The 19,774-nt window shown below is 55.1% G+C and overlaps 1 protein-coding gene across 1 annotated transcript; it reads left to right on the top strand.

Annotated features, from left to right (window-relative positions):
• MMP11 (matrix metallopeptidase 11) lies at nt 1-19,681 on the top strand. The gene is made up of 8 exons (XM_075167108.1): nt 1-265; nt 9,419-9,669; nt 10,852-10,995; nt 12,038-12,171; nt 15,074-15,321; nt 15,652-15,865; nt 17,251-17,508; nt 18,406-19,681. Exons 1-8 carry the CDS (start codon nt 146-148, stop codon nt 18,537-18,539), a joined length of 1,503 nt encoding a protein of 500 aa, XP_075023209.1. The 5' UTR covers nt 1-145; the 3' UTR covers nt 18,540-19,681.
• Nucleotides 19,682-19,774: the final 93 nt, after the last annotated feature.

The following is a 19,774-nucleotide window of genomic DNA, read 5'->3' as shown; positions in this document are numbered from 1 at the left end:
GCCGCCGGGCCGTGTCCCCCCGGCCCGTACAGCCGCTGCTCGGGGAGAACAAAAGGCAGGAGCGGGAGGAGGCGCGGGGAGGAGGGCAGGCGGCCACGGGGGGGGATAAAAGGCGCAGCGGGGACCCCCCCCTCCCCCCCGCCCCATGTCCGATCCCGCTCCGCCGCCCGGCATGGCCCGTCCGCCGCTGCCCGCCGCCGCCGCGTTGCTGGCCGCCGCCTTGCTGCACTGCGCGCCCGCCGCGCCCGCCCGCCGACATAAGCCGGTGAGTCGGGACCACCCGGTGCCTCTGTGTCCGCTCCCCCCCGCCCAAGTCCCAGCCGCCCCTTGCCCCGCGGCTCTCCGGTGCAGCCCCGAGGGGAACATCTCCCCGGCAGACCCTTCGCTGAGCGGCTGAGCCGCCCTCCCTCCGCCCCCCCCAAGCCGCCCTCGGGATGCCGGGCCACGGGCAGCGATGCGCTGCCGGGAGTCACCGTCCAGGGGACGGCTGCCCCTGCCCCGGCGATGCCCCAGCGGTGCCCCCCGCCCGGGCACCCCTGCTCCGCGGGCTCCTCTTGGCACGTTAGGGGAGTTTTCACAGGCGTGCTCCCTTCTGCGGAGCGAGCAAGGGAAGAACAGGGGCCGGGACGAGGAGTGTTTACGAGAGGACACGGGATCCCCCCTTCCTTTAAAGGCAGCAGAGCACTCGCTGTCTGCTAACAACACCCCCCGCATGCTGTGCTGGCAGTTCCGAGAAGTGTTACGGGGAGACGAGACTAAAGGGATGAATCAAACGCGCAGGCAGGAGGGGAGCAGCAGGGCTCTTTCTTCCTGCACATTCCTGCCAGATCCCAGCACCTGGGATGGAGCTGCGAGCAGCAGGGACTGCCGCTGCCAGAGAAGAGCAGCGGCGTGCGAGGGATTCGGGGACGGGAGAAGACAGAGAGCTCCTTGTGCTGGGAATGTGTGCGTGCGTAATTGGGTTATTATATACATGCGTTTTGCTAGTGTGCTATAAAATAATGACAGAGCAAATGCCCAGTAGCAGCCCAAGGGGATTAGTTCAGGTTCTGTCGATGGTTTTATTATCAGCTCTGTCATCTGAGTACTTTCGAACTTGGCTGCTAAATATGCTGTGGGCTGGGACTTGGCACAGAGCAGCCTTGGCCCCCAAAGTGCTTGTATTCTTCCCAACAAAATGTCACTGCGCTTGGCTCTGCTCTGCCTGAGGAAGGTGATGCCAAGCACTCAGGCGGTGCCACTCTGCACCCTAGTTATGACACCGCTTCATGTCATCCCCATCTGAATGCAGCAAGTGGTGGGCTGGGAGGGACCTGCATAAAGCTGGAGACTGCTGGTTCCTGCAGGGACGTTGGCTGGGCTGCCGAGTGCCTCACGTTCTGCCGTGTGCAAGCTGAGAAGCTGCCGCTCCTGGAGGGACCTGCACAGCCTCTGGTCCTGGTCTTGCTGCCAGCAAGGACCTGTGTGGGATCCCTGGGAAAGGGAGAGCCAGCCTGGGTTTCACACTGGCTGAACTTGGGTCCAGTCCAGCTCCGATGTGCACTGTTCATCTCCTTCTGCCGGTGCTCGCAGCTGCTGACGGACTGCAGAGGTTGCTGGGGCTCATCTGCCTTGGCCAATACCCCTTGAACAGGGGGAATACACGAAACTGCTGGATGAGCACAAAGTTAATGCAGAGGTCCAGGTCTGTTCAGGCTCCTGGTCCGTCTAATCCACCACCGCACACCTGAAGAAGGTCTCCCCAGTTGGTAGTCTGCTGCCCAGAGATGGTTTCTTCCTCATCCCAGGCTAATGCTTTGCATCGTGAGTGCTAATACTTTCCCCTTGGCTGGAATAACTCCAAGTGATGCTTCTACAGGTATGTTTTGTTCAGGAACTTTTTGTGCTTGTGTGTTTGACCAGCCATGTGGAGCTTGGGATTTCAAATCAATGGGTTTCACTCAGTCTTTGCAGAGATGGTGGCATTGGTTTGGGGTTGGAAATGGACAGATGATTTCCCATCCTTTCAAATAGCAGTTCTCACATCCCAAATAGCTGCCCTTTTGGGTTCCTTATCTGGTATCAAGGCTTCTGGAGGTCATTCTAGCGCCTCTGCAGTAAAGCCAGCATCACGGTGGTTGCTCTCACATATGACGTAAGTAAGTGGACAGCAGTGCACCCCATTCCTTTTCTGGCTGGGGTATGCATGTCAGCGAGGAACGGCTGAAGTGGGATTGCTGGGCTGACGGTGGCCCGTGCCTGAGTTTCTGGCCTCAGCCCTTCTCTACCCTCTCTTACTAGAGCTCTGCCATGCCATCGCATGTTCACTTCGCTGGCTACTTGTAGTTTTTCTGCACAAAGAGATGTTTCCCTATGTCTAACAGCAGCTAATTTCCTGTCTGGGCATCTTTTGCTCTCGGGTGATGAATGAGAAAGGAGCCGAGGGGCTGAGCTGGGAAAAGAGACTCACAATCCTGCAAGACAGATGATGGTGACTTCCTCGAGCTGTGCTAGTAGATGGGGTGGGCAAGGACCACGCGAGGCAGGACCTGGTGCAGCAGGATGCTGCACCATGACTGTTCGGTGCTCCAGTAACAACTCACAACAGCAATACTGAGCGGGGAGGGAATCAAGGGCTCAGATTCATTTTAAAGCCAGGCTACGCAGGGCAAGTTGCAGAAGGAGCTGTGTTCTTTGTAGCAAACCCTGTAGATCTCCTTCACTTTTACATTAGCACCTGAAGAAAGAAAAAGAAAACTGAGAGCAGAATACAGGCTGTGTCTGGTGTCCACTGCAAAACTTGAGAACAAAAGATCTGCAGTCCTCGGGGCAGTGCACACGCAGACACTGAATTCCTGCATTGCTTTCGGCTCCCCTGGGAAATCAAAGTCAGTCCATTTGCTGGGAAACTCTCTCTCCATGGAGAAGTGGTGGGCACCCTCCCAGCTGCCAGCGTAATCCCTCAGGAGCCGTATGGTCCAGCTCTCGCCCTGAACCCAGCAGGTTCCTCCCTGGAAGCACGGTGCTGCCTTCCCCGCAGCCCAGGAGCCGGGGAGGCCGCCTGCCCCACTCGGGGCTCAGGCAGGAAGGGTTTGATTTGCACTGTTTGGTTTGGCTATTTAAATACTGCAGTGAGTGTCGGGGTAATTTTAGGCATGTTTATCCTCTGCTCTGGGAGAGACTCAAGACACATGTAAGCAGTTATTCTCCAGCGGGTTTGTTGTGTTTCTGCTTTCACATGCAACACGCATGCACACCCTGCAGTGTGGCAAGACCTGGGGTGTGCAGCTGGCAGAGCGGACTGGAGAGGGAGAAGAGAGCAGGGATGAGAGAAGCACTTTGAGGAGAATCCCCCACTCCAGCTCACGTTGCACTTTATTTGCTTCCCCCACGCGTATCCTGCCCTGGCACCGTAACTTGGGGAGCTCAGCACAGGAAGGGTGTGCTGTGTAGGTCTTGTATAAAAAAGGATCTTCTGTGGAAAAATTGTCCTGTAGAGCCTTTTCACACCAGAGACGCTGTCAGCTCTTTCCTACTAATCCCAAATAGGCAGACAGGTAAATGAAGGGTTCCTGGGTATTCTTACACTGGGGATGGCTCAGCCTGTAACGTGAATGGAAGCCCTGCTGAGTCTGCACATAGCTGTGCAGCAAAATGAAAAGCAGAGCACTTCAGGGGTTCACGGAGATCCTGGTGCATTTGAGACCCACCAGGACAGAGAGGTGACCAGACCTCCTCCTCTTAGTGGGATTTGGGCAGGAGAGAGACATCACCATTTCACAGAAGTGGCTCTGTGAAAATTAGCAGAGGGACAACTCCCCCCCCGACATCTCCAGAAGACTGGGCAGGGGGACAGTGCTTGTCTCGTGGGTTTGGAGATCCCAGCCTGCACATCTGAGCTGCGTAGACTCCCTGAGGGTAGAACATCCCCCGGGTAGCTCCGGAGAGGGCTGCACAGTGCCAGGTGGCCGTATCCAGTGGGAGATGTCCTGGCTGTTGTCCTTGGGCTGGGCACTGATAGCTCATTGCTCACCTTAGCTTGGATGTAATTGCACGATGAACAACACATCTCAACCCCTTCCTCCTCTGCCTGGAGTGTGCTGCATCCTAGAGCGGTTTCTTGGTTTCAAGGGGATTTCTAGGTCATCAGATTAAGGGCTCTTGAAACCTTTTGCTCTCCTGGCATCCTGGGGCTTGTTTGCTTTGTGAGTACTCCTGTTTCTGGCAAACTGTTGCTTGGGTGACACCAGCAGCTTGATTGTGGTGTTGTTGATGGACTAGACTCACAAACTGTCACGTAATTAAAGTGTCTGATAATAAAAATAGTCCTGCAGTGTTTATTCATTTCTTTCTCTTGTTACATCAGAGCCTGGGTCTTCTCATTCTGTCTGTGGGCATAAACATTTGCAGTCTATAATGTTTCATGTTCCACGTTGCTTAGGAAAAATAAACATTTTCCTTTTTTCGTTGCCAACAACAACTACCACCAAATAATCCGGAAACAAACTGTCAGGCCCCAGGAGGTAGTGCTTGATGGTGCTACGGAGTATGGGAAGTGAGCGGAGAGGAACCTCCAACTGGGTGTGCACGGCCAGGCACTGCGGCACCTCCCATTTGGCCAAAGTTTGGCCTCAGCCTTTGCGTTCCCTCTGGCTCTGTCTGCAGCAGGACCAGGCTGCAGCCCAGCACGAAGGAGCCATTCCTGTAGCAGAAGTATTTTGTGTAAGCAAAGAATTCATAGTTAGAGGGGTTGTGAGACTCTGCCTTGTTCTGGAGGAGGTAGGATCAATAAATTTGGTGGCTTTGCCTAGGCATTGTTTCCACCGTTTCCATTGTTTCCACTAAGAGTGCCTCGACCAGGAGGCTTAGCTCAGGGTCTGACCAGACCATAATCTGGTTTTGCCATGAAATTTTGGCTGAATCATTAGCACCTTCTGAGCTTCTGGGACACAACCTGACTGGAGTGGAGCTGGCTCCAGTTTTACCACTAACCATCAGTTGTAGCTGCAGTTTCAAATCCAACCCCTGCAAATCCATGCTGGCCTGAGAGGCAGGCTGGCCAAAAAGCCAGCGATGGTACTCTGTGCGTCAGGACAACAGTGCTGATCTCAGGCAGGAACATTGCTGCAGCCTGTTAAGGGGGTACAGAGCCTTTGGGGGGCACGGCCACCTGACAGTGGACAGAAATGGGGTGAGAGAACTGTCTTACATGAAAACTGCAGGAGAAAGCATCTCTGTTCTCCTTCCCCACGCATTGAACTAAGGGCAGGAGTGCTCTGAGGTGCAGGCTCACGGGTGGGAGGAGGGTAATGCTACTAGCCAAAGACGCAGCAAACACCAGGGCCTTGCCAAACACTCCCGAGTAACAGAAGGAGAAAGCAGGGAGAAATGGAAAAGCAGCAGCAGAAGGGACAGGGAGGTGGGGAGAAAACCCATGAGCTCATCCCGTAGCAGAAGAGGAAACAGCCCCCAATGACAGGGGAAGTATCCAAGACTGATGGGATTCGCGTTGTAACTTGTCCAGTCACTCCTGTCTGACGCGGAGGGGGGGTCTCTTTTCATGTCCGTGCTGCAGGAGCAGGCAGGAGCCCAGGTAATTAGGCACACGACAGAGGAGACAAGTTTAAGTTCAGGGCAGGCAGCAGAGGATGGACCCTGGCAGAGGAGAGCACTGGGTTTGTCAGGACCAGGCACTGGTCTCACTCTTGAGGTTTTTTATACACAGCGTTGCTGATACTCCACTGGAACGTGCTGCTCCGGCTGCTTCTCCTCCCGGGAGGCTCTGGAGGGCGAGTGCTGCCCAACGCAGTGAGGTTAAAGAAGCTCCCGGCTCCTTGGGATGGCTGGGACACTTCCTGGGAAGCTTGGCTGGTGTTCATCTGGCCCCAGCAGACCCAGAAGTGACGGCTGTTGTATCACAGCACTTGAGGGTTGATAAAGCTGCGAGGAACCGAGTGGGCAGTCTGTACCTCTGCTGTGGTTTCTGCTTTCCCATGGAATCTGTTCTTTCCCTCCTGTTCCCTCTCAGCCTTTCGGTCACAAGGCTGTTAGGAAGAGGCACTTTCTTTGCGAGGAACTGTGGCCAGCCTGCAGCACAGCCCTCTGCTTTGCTCCTCTGCTGTCCTCGCTGCCCTCGGCCCTTGGTTTCAGGCTTGGCAGCCTCTCTGTGCTCGTGTTGTGCAGGCATTTTCCTGCTCAGTCTCTATTGCAAAGCCCTGGCCTCTTCCCGTGGCTAAAAGCTGTCTGTTCCCATGCACAGCAGCCACCCCAGCTGCGGGTTTAGACTGGGAAGGGCAGTGCAAGTGGCTGCACACAGCCTTAGCCAGCGGCTCGGATCCGGCTCTGCGCTCAGCTGGTCTGAACGCCTGCCCTGGGTTGCAGGGACTTTGCTTTTGGTCTTTGGTAATCCTTTCCCCCCCGGTGATGGGATGGGAGGAGTGGGGATGCCTGGATAGTTGCCCAACAGCCAGTGCCCTCCTCATCCTCTTTCCCAGGTTTGCACTAGCTTCAGCAGCAGCACAGCCCTAAGGAGACCCCTAAGCTTACACCTGGGGCATTATACCACAGCTCGGGAGAGCAAAGCAGGATCTCCCCAAGAGAGGGTGGCTTCGGCACTGGGTGGGAAGGATGCAACATTAAGCGAGAGGACACGTTATCTAAGCCTTGGGAAGTGCCTGGAGCGAGGTGTGTCCAGCCAAGGAGACCGAAATCTCCAGCCTGACGTGTCTCCTGAGCATTGTTTGGCAAGTGGTTTCTAACTGTAACATTTCCCCTCGTCGGCTGTGCCTGCAGTGGCATTTTCCAGCCCTTTCCTGCCATGGTGCTAATGTCGGTGCAGTGACAACAGGGAGAGACTGACTGTTTGTCTAGGGGCACAGCAAGCACACGGGGCAGCAGGGCAGGTCTCGCCTCCTGTCCCCACCCAGAGCCGCTCGCAGGGCCACGCTGCGTCCCCTCCCAGGGCCAGGTCTCGGCAGAGGGGCAGGCGGGAGCAAGGAGGCAAGGTGGGGTTTGGGTGGCTGGAAGCTGGGATTCATGCCAGTGGCCTTGAGTTAAGCAAAAGGGAGAGAGAAAACCTACCTTTGGTAGGCCCCTGAACACGGGATCCCTAGGGTGAGAAGAAAACAGGCAGTTCCTCCTCTGCCCCTGCTCGGAGGAGGGTGATAATCTCCAGTTTATGCCAGTGCCCCCAGCCAGGAAGGCAACAACCGGCCTTCCTGGGAGACCGAGGGGATGTGCTTAGCATAGCCAAGACAAAAAAACAGGAGTAAGCCCACCTGGGTCAGCCTCAGCCCACTCACCTACGTGGGCAACTCCTGAGGGTTTCCCAGTGCTCCCAGTTCCACAGCGAGGGCTCTCCCCAGGGTCCATCTCCACTCCTCCTCATGTGCCTCGATGCGGCTGTCCTGTACCTCCTGGTCCTGGGAAACCAGACACATCAATCACCCCATGTCCTCGGGCAGCAGGACCTGCCTCCGCTGGCAGTGGGTGCTCTTGAGCGCACCCAGGAGCAAGGAGCCAAGCGGCCCTCCAGGCTGGGCTTTGATGACACAGCTGCCATTACGTGCTTGGCAGAGGGTCTCGTCGGGGCTGGGAGCAAGATGTTGGCCAGGACATGAACCTTATCAGCTCCTGCTGCCAACTGTCCGTCGCAGGCGGTAGCTGCCAGCCCAGGCAGGGTGCCAGGCAGCTCTTAGAGAGCTCCTCTTGGAGAGACAGGTACCTCCGACCTGGCAGGGCTCCAGCATTCGGCAGGAGCAGCCCGGTGCAGACTCCCCTGGGACAGGCCAGCCTGTACACCCTCCTTCCACCAAAGCACTGGATAGATTCTCAGTGCCACGGCTGGTGGCTTGGGTAGGCTTTGCTGTTCAGGATGTAAAATGGCTTTCTCTCTTTGCACGTGTTGGTGGTGCGGTTCCCGTGCCGTGTGAAAGTGCACCGGGACACGAGGACTGGGTTGATGGTTTCTAAGGCAAAGGCTGGCAGGTGCCAAGCCACCAAGAGTGTCTGGCTGGCTGGGGAGGATGAGCCAGAAGGCTGGAGTGGTGACAGACACACAAAGAGCCGAACACCTCAACTGCACCTCATGTGACCTCCCAGGCTCCTGTGTCCATTCGTGCGTTGCTCAGAGGCGCGGGGCCATTACAGAGTTGGGAGCTCTGTAGCGGAATTAATGCCAAGGGCTTCACACTTCATTCCCGCCCGCATGAATGGGCTCATTGTAAGGAACAGAGCGGCGGCAGCACGCGGCTTACATGGCATCATGGCAGCCCTGGCATCATGCCCGCCTGACCTTTGTGTCCCCGCAGGGCAGCCAGGAGCGCTGGCCTGGAGGAAGGCAGCTCCTTGCAGGGGAAGGAAGGGGACCTCTAAACCCCAGGTCTTCACTCTGGAGCCCTGTGGGACAGAGCCTGACGGAGCAGAGATGTGTCACTGCTGTATCTCAGTTCCTGCTGCTGCTCAAACACCTTTAAATTTGCCTGCACAGAATCAGGCAAAAAATTCTGCGTTTGGACCTCTGGCTTGTGCAGCATGGTGACGCAGGGACCAAGCGCCTCTCACCCCACATGGCTCACAGCAGGCTGGGGATTACGCTTGGGTCATGTTTCATGGTGGCCCCATAGTCCTGCTGTCAGGTGGGAAACCAATGGAAGTCAGCTAATTAGCACTAATTAATGTTGCCAACAGGAACCGTGCTTTTCCAACTAAGTGTGGGAGAGCCCAGGTGATCTTATCCCCAAGCAGAGCCACAGGCACAGTGAGGCAAGGGGGTATGGTCCTGTCCATCCTTCTGCAGAATCGGTGACCTTAGGCAGTGATAGGGGCTGCAGGGACGGTCACTGCTGCTCTCTGTCCCATGGGCTGGGCTCTAAGTCACCCCCCAGGTCCATGTGTCCTGCTCTCCAGCTTGTGCTGTCCCCCAGCCATGCTGAGAGCCTGCTCACCATGCCAGGACAGCGAGGGGACACCATGGGAGCGACAACGGGGAGCACAACTGTGTGCTGGGGACTAAAGGCTTCCTCCCATTAATATCACCTCTACCCGGGGCCAGGAGGGAATAAAGGATGTGGGGCAGAGGGGGAGAACTTACTCCCTAGTGATTCGTTTCATTCTTGAAGGGTCTGGTTCTCATCCACAGTTTGCAAAAGCATTTCCTGCAGGCCAGCTGCCAAGGAAAAATGGATCAAAAATAGCCCAGTGCTTAGGAGGTGCCATGGCACGACACAGTGCCTCCCAGGTGTGACCCGGCCTGGCAGCAGCAGAGCCCAGGCAACGGAGGGTATTTGTGGGGAGCAGTTTGTGCCCTAGCAGCAGGGGAAGAGCCCCAGGCAGAGGTGGAACTCACCACTGCAGGGCTGCTGTGGGGAGTCGTCCGTCACTCTGCATCAGGACCTCTCTTCCCAGACGCTGAAGTCATGGCTTTGCTTTTGCCTTTTAGGACGTGTCTCGAAAGCATCACACCTGGAAGGAGCAGAGTCCTTGGCTGTCTTCCTTGGTGAGCGCTGTGGGGACTGGCGTGCCTGCCAAGGGCTTCCCCGTGGGCACGGATGAGCAGGTGGCACACTGGAACCCGCCCCGGTGTGGCGTGCCGGACCTCCCGGCGTCGCCAGACGGCCAGAACGGGCGGAACCGGCAGAAGCGGTTCGTCCTCTCCGGCGGACGCTGGGACAAGACTGATCTCACCTACAAGTAAGAGAGGCCCGAATCGGGAGTCAGGCTGCTTTGCTTCTCCCTCCCCAAACCTCTCAGTCTGACGTTCCCCTGGAGCGCAGCAGGCTGTGACGGGATCATAAAAGCTGGAGGGCAGCCCTAAAACTGGGTACGGCCAGCTGGAGGGCAGGGGAGCCACGTGCTGAACCACCAGCAGGGTCGTACCCAGCACCTCCACATCCCCTCACGCACACACGGCCATAAACACAGCTGCCCGCCCGCCCTGCCCAAACACATTCCGCACAGCCTTTGCATCTCCCCTCGGTCAGTCCCGCATCAACGCCCCCATGTGCATACCTTCGCTTCCCTACCTCAAACCCCTGACACACGCCGAGCCGAGCCTCTACCACCAGCCCTCTCCTGCTGTGCTTTTGCTCCCCCCCCAGCCACCCCGCTGTGGGCTCACTTCACAGTTTATTTTAAAAAGACCTTTTTATTCAGCTGTTATTGATGTTCCCATAAACACGACTTCAGTGTAAAGTTTTGCCCAAGTCACCCCACACGCTTGCAGGGGTGCAGTTGCCCACAGGGGCATGAGTGAGGTGAGCGCGCACACGTATGGACTTTGACAGCACATAAATCATCTTTTGTTGAATTAAGTGCAGGAGACAGTTCTTCATAGCGTTAGGAGGCAATAGATAACAGAAAGGCTTCTTCCTGGGTTTTTTTGGTCAACAGTGTTAAAGAAAGAAACACAGCAGAGACGAACACACACCGACACTGTTAATGGAAGGGAAAGCAAGCTCCCTCTGTGGCAGACTTTACAGTCTGCTTATGTTGTAGGAGGGCAGAAGAGGCAGCAGCTGCTCTGAGCAAGCCCAGGTTTCCAGGGGAAAAAAAGGCAGAGATTGAGGAGGAGAAATCACCTCACACCACTCCCAGGCGCCTCTGTGGGGCTGGACTCACGGGGCACAGACCTGGGAAATGCTGCAGAGAGCTCACCTCTGGGCCCACCAGCCAGAGGGTTTCGACGCTGATGGGATTTATCTATGTTGCTTGGAAGAGGGTGCCGGAGCAATGCTTGTATGGGTCAAGATGTTCTGGTGCTGAGAGAGAGTGGCAGCCGTAGTGACGTTGATCCTACAGCTGGTGTCTTCACGACAGCAGTGTCCATGGGACAGCGGCTGATGCTCTCCTCATCCAGTGTCTGTTGCTTTTCAGAATTATCAGGTTCCCATGGCAACTTGTAAAAGCTAAAGTGAGAAGGACCATCGAGGAAGCTTTGAAAGTCTGGAGCGACGTGACCCCGCTGACCTTCACCGAGGTGCAGGAGGGCCGGGCTGACATCGTCATCGATTTCACAAGGTGAGCACGGTGGGCAGCAGCACCCTCCTCCCAGACAGAGCAGCAGCCTTGCAGGCAAGACCTCAAGCCTCTAACCAGAGCAGAGAGCTGCCAGCTACACAACTTAGGCACTTAAGTGGAGGCTCATATTTCTGCTTTCAGACACTGGGATTTTTTTGGTTTGGTTTGGTTTGGTTTTGTTTTTTTGTCAATTGTGGGCTGCTTGGTGTAAGTGCAGCTGTTCTGTGCTGGCTGTGCACCATTACTGATCGTTCATTAATTTTCCTGGTACATTTACGTTTCTCTGCCCACAGGCTGTTTTCCTAAGCGTTTGTTTTGACGTTCCATCTTCAGGTCCTCCATCCTGTCCCTCGACTGAACGACGTAACTGTCTGCCCAAAGACAAATATAGTTCCTTGGTTAAATGAATCTTGGCTCCCAGCCTGAAACTCACTTTTGGCAAAATACGCACGGGGGCAAAGACTTCCCTTTGCTACGTGTTTGCACAAAACTAATAAAGGCAGTGGAGACCGTCCAAGCAGTGATGCGATGTGCGTGCTGTGTATTTGCCTGTGCCTCCCTCAGCTCTCTAAAGTGGCCACATCTCTCATGGGTTTCCTTCACTAGTCAACAGTGGGCTTGGCTTGAGTGAGGACCTGAGGGTTTGGCTGGGTTCACTGCCGGCTGCCCCTCTGCATCCCCCTGCTGCTCACCTATGTCAACGTAATCTTGGCTTGAGCCGTCACCTCCTTAATTCTTTAGGCCCATGGTCAGCTTTGGGCTGGAAGCTGAACAGGGGGAGGAGAGAAACATCTCTGAGAAAACATATGAACTCCCCAGGGCTTGGTGTGACCAAGCTCTGCTTCCTCAGTGCCTCGATGCAGAACCAAGTTCGTGGCAATCCAAAGGGCTCAAAACAGTCGATCTGGTCTGGTGGGATGAATTTAAGATGGGGGTGAGAGCTGCTGTCCCCTCGCAGTGGCTCCCCACCTTTGGCCATATGATGCTGTTCACTGGAGGTTACACGGCCGTTTGTCTGATGTGCAATGTGTCTTCCCTCCAGGTACTGGCATGGAGATAACTTGCCTTTTGACGGGCCTGGAGGGATCCTGGCACACGCGTTCTTCCCCAAGACACACCGGGAGGGAGATGTCCATTTTGACTATGACGAGACCTGGACGATTGGGAACAACCTGGGTACGGTAGTGTTTCGGGGGGAGCTGTGGATGCTCCAGGATGCTTATCAGGGCACTTGGAAATGATTCAGTTGTGGTGTGAACGGGGACTCTGTAAAACTGAGAGGCAGCAGTCATTTTTGTGGTGTGCATTGTTGTCTCCTACCACTTACAACCCTACTGGCAGTATTCAGGTCTTTTCTTGTCACCCTTCAGCCATAGCAAAGCCTGTGTCCAGCACCAGGACCCTGGTTTCCCAGTGGGCTCCCCCTGTGTGGGGGGAGCAAGAGGGATACAGCTGAGAGACGGCTCCCCTGCCCAACCACACACTCTGCCACTTGGGAATTGCACCCAGCATTGGCAGGAGCCATTAGAAATAAGGGAGGGAAGGGATGAAGGAAGACTGAGGCTCAAGTACCGGCTGAGACAGTTGTCTTCTAAAGGACAGCCTCAGCCCCAGTCCCTGCATGCACTGTTCACCGCCTGCCCACAAAGTATTTTCTTTGTCCAACAAGTCCATAAAGGGAAACCACCCAGGCTCCAGCTCTGCCCCTGTGGCCTGGGAATGCTCTGACCATAAACAACGCCACATCGAGTCAAGACTCTTTTTTTTTCTTTTTTTTTTTTCTTTGCTAATAATAGATCCAAGCTGGTAGCTCTCTGCTTGGGCACTCAGGGTCTGGTGTCACACTATCTCATGAGATACTGCAGTACCTCTTGGGACCATCTGAATCAGTGCCCAAAGCATCAGTTTCTGCAAGACCCACCAAAATTAACCCAGGTCAGCCCCTCCTCCTCCTTCCCAGCTTATCTACAGGGACAAAGACAAATCACAAAGTCCAAATTAAACCCCTGCCTCTCTGGGATTTCCCAAGCATTTTGTCCACATCGATGTTCAGGGCTCAGATGGGCTCCCCCAAAGTCCACTTTATTGCCAGTTGTATGCCAGCTTGAATCTCTGTGTGGGGCACAGGACTGCTATGTCTCCGACCCTGTCCATGCTGACCCAAAACAAGAACTACAGAGCACCAGATCTTTCTGCAGAAGCATTTCTGCTCTTTAGGAAAGGGTGGGCTCTGCCATTTTTCACCCTCTGTTGGGGCTGCCTGTGTTGTTGAAGAATTTCCTACATTCTCCCACAAAGACAGTGTTGGAGGCAAACCAGGAACTGAAAATGGATGCCAGTTCCCATCAGAATCCAGCCCTATTCCATGGCCCTTTTTGTCCCCCCACGTCTTCCATAAATAAATGTTGTAAAAGCTCTTTGCAGCTAATTGCCATTTAATATGCTGAAAAGAGCTTTACGGTATAAACATGGATAAATCCTTATCTCATCTCTCAATGAGACAGGGAAATCCTTAGCCTCATTTTACAGATGGGAGAGCAGAAGTACGAGGAGGGCTAAGGTGTGCCCTGGGGTCACCCCAGAGCCGTGCAGGGAGCAGGACTCCACGTGGAGGACCTGCTGCGAGGGACACAGTGATGCTCCCCAGCAGAGCTCCTTCAGGCGTGCTCTTGTTCACCTCCCCCAGAGAATCTGACAACAGCACAGCCGATCTGCCAACACTGGAAAGCATCAAGTGAGGCGCCTGCCAAAATAAACAGAAGTGTCTGAAAGTTTGTAATAAATCACTGACATAGAAATCCCACTTTCTCAGCTGACCTAGATGTGTCGATCTAATTGGGTCAGTGCTGTGCAAATTCATCGCTTCAACGTAAAACTGACCAGCGGAGGAAGACAGGGGCTCACCTTCCCCTCCGCCCTTCCCAGGCGTTCCTCCGAGCTGCATTACCCCTGTCCCGTCCCGTCTCCTCCCGGTGCTGAGAAGTGACCTGCTCCCCTGCAGCCAGCAGGGAAATCCTGCTTGGAGCAGCAAGGCGGCTGAGTCACATCCCTGCCTTTCTCAGCACTTGGGCTGCAGCTCGGAGGATTTCTGGCTGAAGGCGACTGAATGAATACGCTGGGACTTGTCAACAAACAGCCCCGCTCACAAGCTTTGCTGCTTAATATGCCTCTCTTCAGCTTCCCCTGAAATCTATCAACTTCAAAAAGGATCCACTGGAAGCTACGTAACACCTGCCAAATGACACATTTTTGCATACTGAAATCCACTTTTCCCCCTCTCCTTTTCTAGACACTCCGAGGTCATGTATTTCTAAAACATGATCTCCCATAAATCTACTTGAGTCTGGTGAAGAAGGTCCAGGCCTTGACATTGGATAATTTTTTATGGATTGATTTCTAAATGTCACCTTCTTGCTCCAGTCCACACACAAGCAATAAATGGGCTCCCTCTGCTGTCTGTGCGACAACAGCCATTAGCAAGTTTTAATCCAGAGCATTCCCTCGCTGACGCTGGTATCTTCCATAGTGGACACGATCTAAATGGGACCTGACACACTACACCTGTAGCCAACAACTGGTGCAAGGCTGGGTGGAGAAAACCCAACCTTAGCACCCCGCCACCTACATCAATGAGCCAGACTTCTTTCTCCGTGCAAATTTATCCTTTCCAAAAGCGCATGGAAAACCCTTTTCTTCCTGGTAGCTGATGAGGTGCAGGAGCCCCTGGCAACAGAATTACAAATTACCAACATGCCCAGGCTAATACCTGAATGTATGAATTCACTCGCGGTGCCCCTGAACCAGTGGATCCCTTAATTATGCCCTTTGTCTCCTTAAAAAAAACACATAAACACAGTGTGGAGCTACGCAGGAAAAGTCTGGGAAAAACAACCTGCAAGCACTGTAGTGAGATAGATTTCTCTTGCGTCGCGTTGGGCTCCTATAACGTACGTCAGTGCGTTGTCAACGGCTGATCATTGGTAGCAGTGAGCCCAGGAGGCAGGCGTCCTCTCTGCAGGCATGGCTTGCCTGTTGCACGCAAGCAGGCAAAAGCATCTCCCCTCTCTTCCCTTTGCAGGCACTGACCTCCTCCAAGTGGCTGCTCATGAGTTTGGCCATGTCCTGGGCCTGCAACACACGGCTGTCTCCAAGTCACTGATGTCTCCTTTCTACATCTTCCGCTACCCGCTAAGCCTGAGTGAGGATGACAAGCAAGGTATCCAGTACCTCTACGGGAAACCCAAACTGGATCCCGACCCAACGCCAACTCAGCCAGCAGAGCTGCCCCAGCCGGACCTTGAAACAAATGAGATCACCAACGTGGAGGTGAGTGAACAGCCTGTCCGTGTCCTCCTCTAACGCCACAGCTTGTTCTCAGCTGCTGGGACTGTCCTCGCCGTGAGGCCAGCAGCAGGTTTACATGTGGTTTGGTGTCTGTGTCTTCCACCCATGCTGCTGAGCCCAGGTCCGGACCCCACGGCTGGCACTGCCAGCCTGGGATGTGCGGGAGGGGGATCTTTGGGCAGCGCGTGCCCAACCAAAACTGGCTGAAAGCAGGACAGTTGCCTGGACACAGGGACTTCCCATCTGCTGAACCCGGCCTGGGCGTGGGGGGCTCCTGCGAGTCCAAGCACCTGACCGGCCGTGCTTTGGCAGTCTCTGCAGCCCGACGCCTGCGACACAGCTTTCGACGCCGCGTCCACCATTCGAGGGGAGCTGTTCTTCTTCAAGTCTCGCTATGTGTGGCGGCTCCGAGCTGGAAAGCTACAGGATGGCTACCCAGCTCTGGCCTCCCGCCACTGGCAGGGGATCCCCAGCTCTGTTGATGCCACCTTCGAGGACCCTCTGGGCAATATCTGGTTTTTCCAAGGTAAGAGCTGGACTGGGATCAGACGGCTTGGAAATCCATCTCCTTTACTGAGGGGTATTCAGGACCCAACAAGTTCCTGGGAGGATAAACCTTCTGGGCATCCTCAGCAATCCAGTGATCCTTGTTATTTATTTCCTTCTCTATTTAGTTTAAACTTTTTAGCAGATACTGAGGGGGGAAGAGAGAAGGAGGGGTCACTTTTATTTTAGACACAGCCAAGATATCCCATTCTCCTCCTCTGGAACACAAACGTTTGTTTTGAGCCTCTGCCCTGGCAGTGATGCTGGCAGAGGAGGAGGAAGGAAACACTTGCTCCATCCCCTCAGCTGTCCTGGGAAGCACTATGCCAGAGGAGAGCCCCAGACACTTTCACAAGTTGTGAAACTCCTGAGCCTGTGCCCCCGAGGCCCTGCTCAGGGGATGGACAGCATCTTCTCTGCTCCTCAGAGACCTGAATGCGGAGCTTCTGTAGTGCCCCCAGACTGAATGAGCCTACAGGGAGCCTGCCGGCAGAGCCAGACAACCTCCTGCCACCACGGGGATTAAAAACCAATCACCCAGGGGGGGCCAAACCTCCTCCTGGCCATCTCTGGAGTTCAAGACCAGCAACAACCCCTGTTTCAGCTCCACTGTTTTTTTTAATTCTCCTTCCAAGTGTAGATTTAATAGCGGGGATGCAGAATGATGTAGGTACGCAGCTGCCCTGGGTGTGTATGCCCCGTCTGCGCACCATGAAACCGAGTACCAGAAAGCACACCGCGCGGCTCTGCAGGCAGTGTTCCTGCATAAACAGATTACTTAGCACCTGACCTGCACACAAGGACTTGCAGTGCTAAAATTGGCAGGCTCCTACCATGAGTTAAAATGAGATAAGGGAAAGTATTACATGCCATAGGCTAATTACAGAGATTCCCATTTTAATCTAATCTGGAAATATGTTTCCAGTCTCTATTGCAGCTTGGCAACTTCTTCCTGGTTTCTGTAGCTTGCTCCTTTACAGCCGCATGCCTCCTTTATGCCTCTGCATGCCCACATACGTTCTCCTCTAAGCACTGAGTTTGCAGGGTAGAGGCTGGTCCCTCCAGCCAAGTCTTTTATTATAACTTCTACAAATAGAGAAAAGACAACTGCTGAAACGGTCCTCATCCCATTGCTGACACCCTCCAGATTGGACTGAGGTGGGAAGTCAACTCCTCGTACTGCCGGCACTTTGGGCATCCGTCAGTGACACTGGTCCATAACACTGGTGCAGTTTTTGCCTCTCAGGCACAGCTTTCCCTGGGAGCTCTGCCAAGGCACCAGCTCCAGTTGCACAGTTCACTGCCAAATTATCAGACACCAAAGAGCTTCTGAACCCTTGTCTCCCTTTCCTGTCTCCTCACCAGATTCTCAGTACTGGATTTACGATGGCGAGAGACGGGTATCTGGTCCCACCCCAATTGTGGAGCTGGGCCTCCCTGCATCTCCTGTGCAGGCAGCTCTGGTGTGGGGGGCTGAGAAGAACAAGATCTACATCTTCAGTGGAGGCAACTACTGGCGCTTCAACCCTCACACCCGCCAGGTGGACAACATCTATCCCCGGACCATGGCCGACTGGCGCGGTGTCCCTCAGGAGATCGATGCGGCTTTTCAGGATGAGTTTGGTCAGTACAGCAGGGACATTGCCTGCTCAGGGGTGGGCGCTCAGGCTGATGCCACTGCCCAGCTGGAAGAAGTGGGCAGATTTACACATTTGGTAGCAGTGGGCACTTCCCAGCCATAGCACATGCCATATAGTGTAGAGAGAGAGGGGCAGCTTCCTCCAGTGGGTAGGGAACTGAGGCTTCTCCCACAAAAGTGAAGTTTTATCATGAGTAATTGCAACAATCAACAGTTAAGTGTCTGACAGAGAGAATTCAAACTTCTGACCAAGAAATGGTCACAGAGTCCTACCCAGCTGTTTCTGCTCCCGACAAAGAAAGTGATGAGAAGACAGCAGAAATGCTGCCCACGCCTCAGCCTAGGCAGCTGTCCTGAATGAACAGGCTGCTTTCGGTATTCCCCGTCCTCCCAGATGTGCCCCATGCTGAAGACAGCATGGCAGTGCCACAGAAACACGGGGGGTAGCCAGGGTGCTTGGCATGACAGGTGCGGTACTGCCTCTTTCCTCCCAAAGGATGCAGTGGAACGGCTCCCCGCTGCTTCCAGAGCCTAAATCTCAGGGCAGCTTCCCCGCAGTAACAGATGCTCTGCAGCAGGTCTTCATGCCTTCCCTGTCATAGGCCCTGTTAAGGTCCTAGACGTCCTCTGCCCTCTCAGGGCCGAGTCACTACATGGGTAAAACATATTTTAAACCACCAGGAATATAAAATAAAATCCGTCCTGTTTACTCTCCCATCAAAACTGAAACAGTGTGAAAGAACGGTGTAAGCCACAAGCCTGGGTTCAAGTGAAATAAATCCATCATCAGCATCTCCTGCCTCTTCCATGCTGCAGTGTGTTAGCTAGACAAAGTGCTCAGAGCTGCAAGTCTCTCCTAACCCTTCCTCTCTCACCCACAGGTTTTGCCTATTTCCTGAGAGGCCGAGATTACTGGAAGTTCGATCCAGTCCAGGTGAAAGTGCTGGAGGGCTACCCACGCCAGATCAGCCAGGACTTCTTCAGCTGCACACCTTCCTCCAACTCCTTCAGATGAGGGGGGTGCGTGTGTCCTCCACACTGCCCTTTCATCACCCTTACCTCCAGCAGCCACACAGAGGGTTCCCTCTGCCATTCCTGGCTTCCTTCCGGGCTCAGCATCTGACACAACACGTGTCAGTCACAAGTGACTAAGTTTGCTCTTCTCCAGTTCCAGCAGCCCCAGCTTCAGTTGCTATCAATATAAAAGCATCTGCCATGTTCCTTGCAGGCAAGAGCAGCCACTAAACCCTTAAAGTGGCCGCAGTCTTCCAGCAGTAGCATCCCAAAAGCCATCAAGCCAGCCTGGAACGGGATCACACTCTCCTAATTAACCTGGACCCCATCAGTAGAACTGATCCGATGGCATTTCCTATGTTTACATAGCTCACAACAGTGGCCCTTTGCTCCTCCAGACAGTGGCGTGGGAGGAGGGCTTCCACTGACCCCTCCCTCAGCCTTAGCCAGGGGCTTTGAAGGACACTGACTGCCTGCGGAGGAACGCAGACGTGCGGCTGCTGCCAGGGTCACTTCACCAGGGCTGCAGTGGTGACTGCCAGGGCCCTGCCGCAGCCCTACTCCCGGTTTTACGTTGTATCGCTAGTATGTGTTAGGATTTTATACTGATTTGTATATAGACAAGGGGCCCCTTCCTTCCACGGTGCTGGGTGCCAGTGCTGGACACTGCCCCGTCGCTCCCTGTGCTCGTACTGAGTTAGGTCCCCATGCTGGGTTGCTCACGACTGCACTGATCGGTCTCGTACCACTGTTCCCAGCCCGCCTGGACGCCAGGCGGGGGGCGGACACCGTACAGCCCCACTCCAGCTCTTTGCACGCCCCTCGTTGCTACATAACCTTATGCCAAAAAAACCAAAGGGGCTGCGGTCGGTTTCTTCCCTTTCCACCCACCCGTGCCCCTGGCCGTTCCCCGCCCCGGGTGACCGGCTGGAGACGCCCCAGCGAGCAGGCCGGGCTGCTGCTGCCGGCCCGGGGGCGCAGAGGGTGACGGGTACCCCAGCCCCGCGGTGCCGGCCCCGCCTCAGGAGCGCAGCCGCGAACGCCGCAGAGCGCGTGGGGCCGCTCCCCCGCGCCCGCAGAGGAGCGGGCGGGCACGGCCCGTGTATTTATGTACCGCCCCGCACCAATAAACCGCCTCTTTTCTAAGCGCCGCCTGCCCGGGCCGCCCGCAGGCGGGCCCCTCCCTCCGCGAGCGCCGCGCGGGCGGCGGGGTGGCACCGGGGGAGGGCGGGACGC

The sequence above is a fragment of the Calonectris borealis genome, chromosome 18 (assembly GCF_964195595.1).
Source record: "Calonectris borealis chromosome 18, bCalBor7.hap1.2, whole genome shotgun sequence".
NCBI lineage: Eukaryota > Metazoa > Chordata > Aves > Procellariiformes > Procellariidae > Calonectris > Calonectris borealis.
Note: the sequence above shows the minus strand (reverse complement) of the source record. Positions and strands in the feature narration are given on the sequence as shown.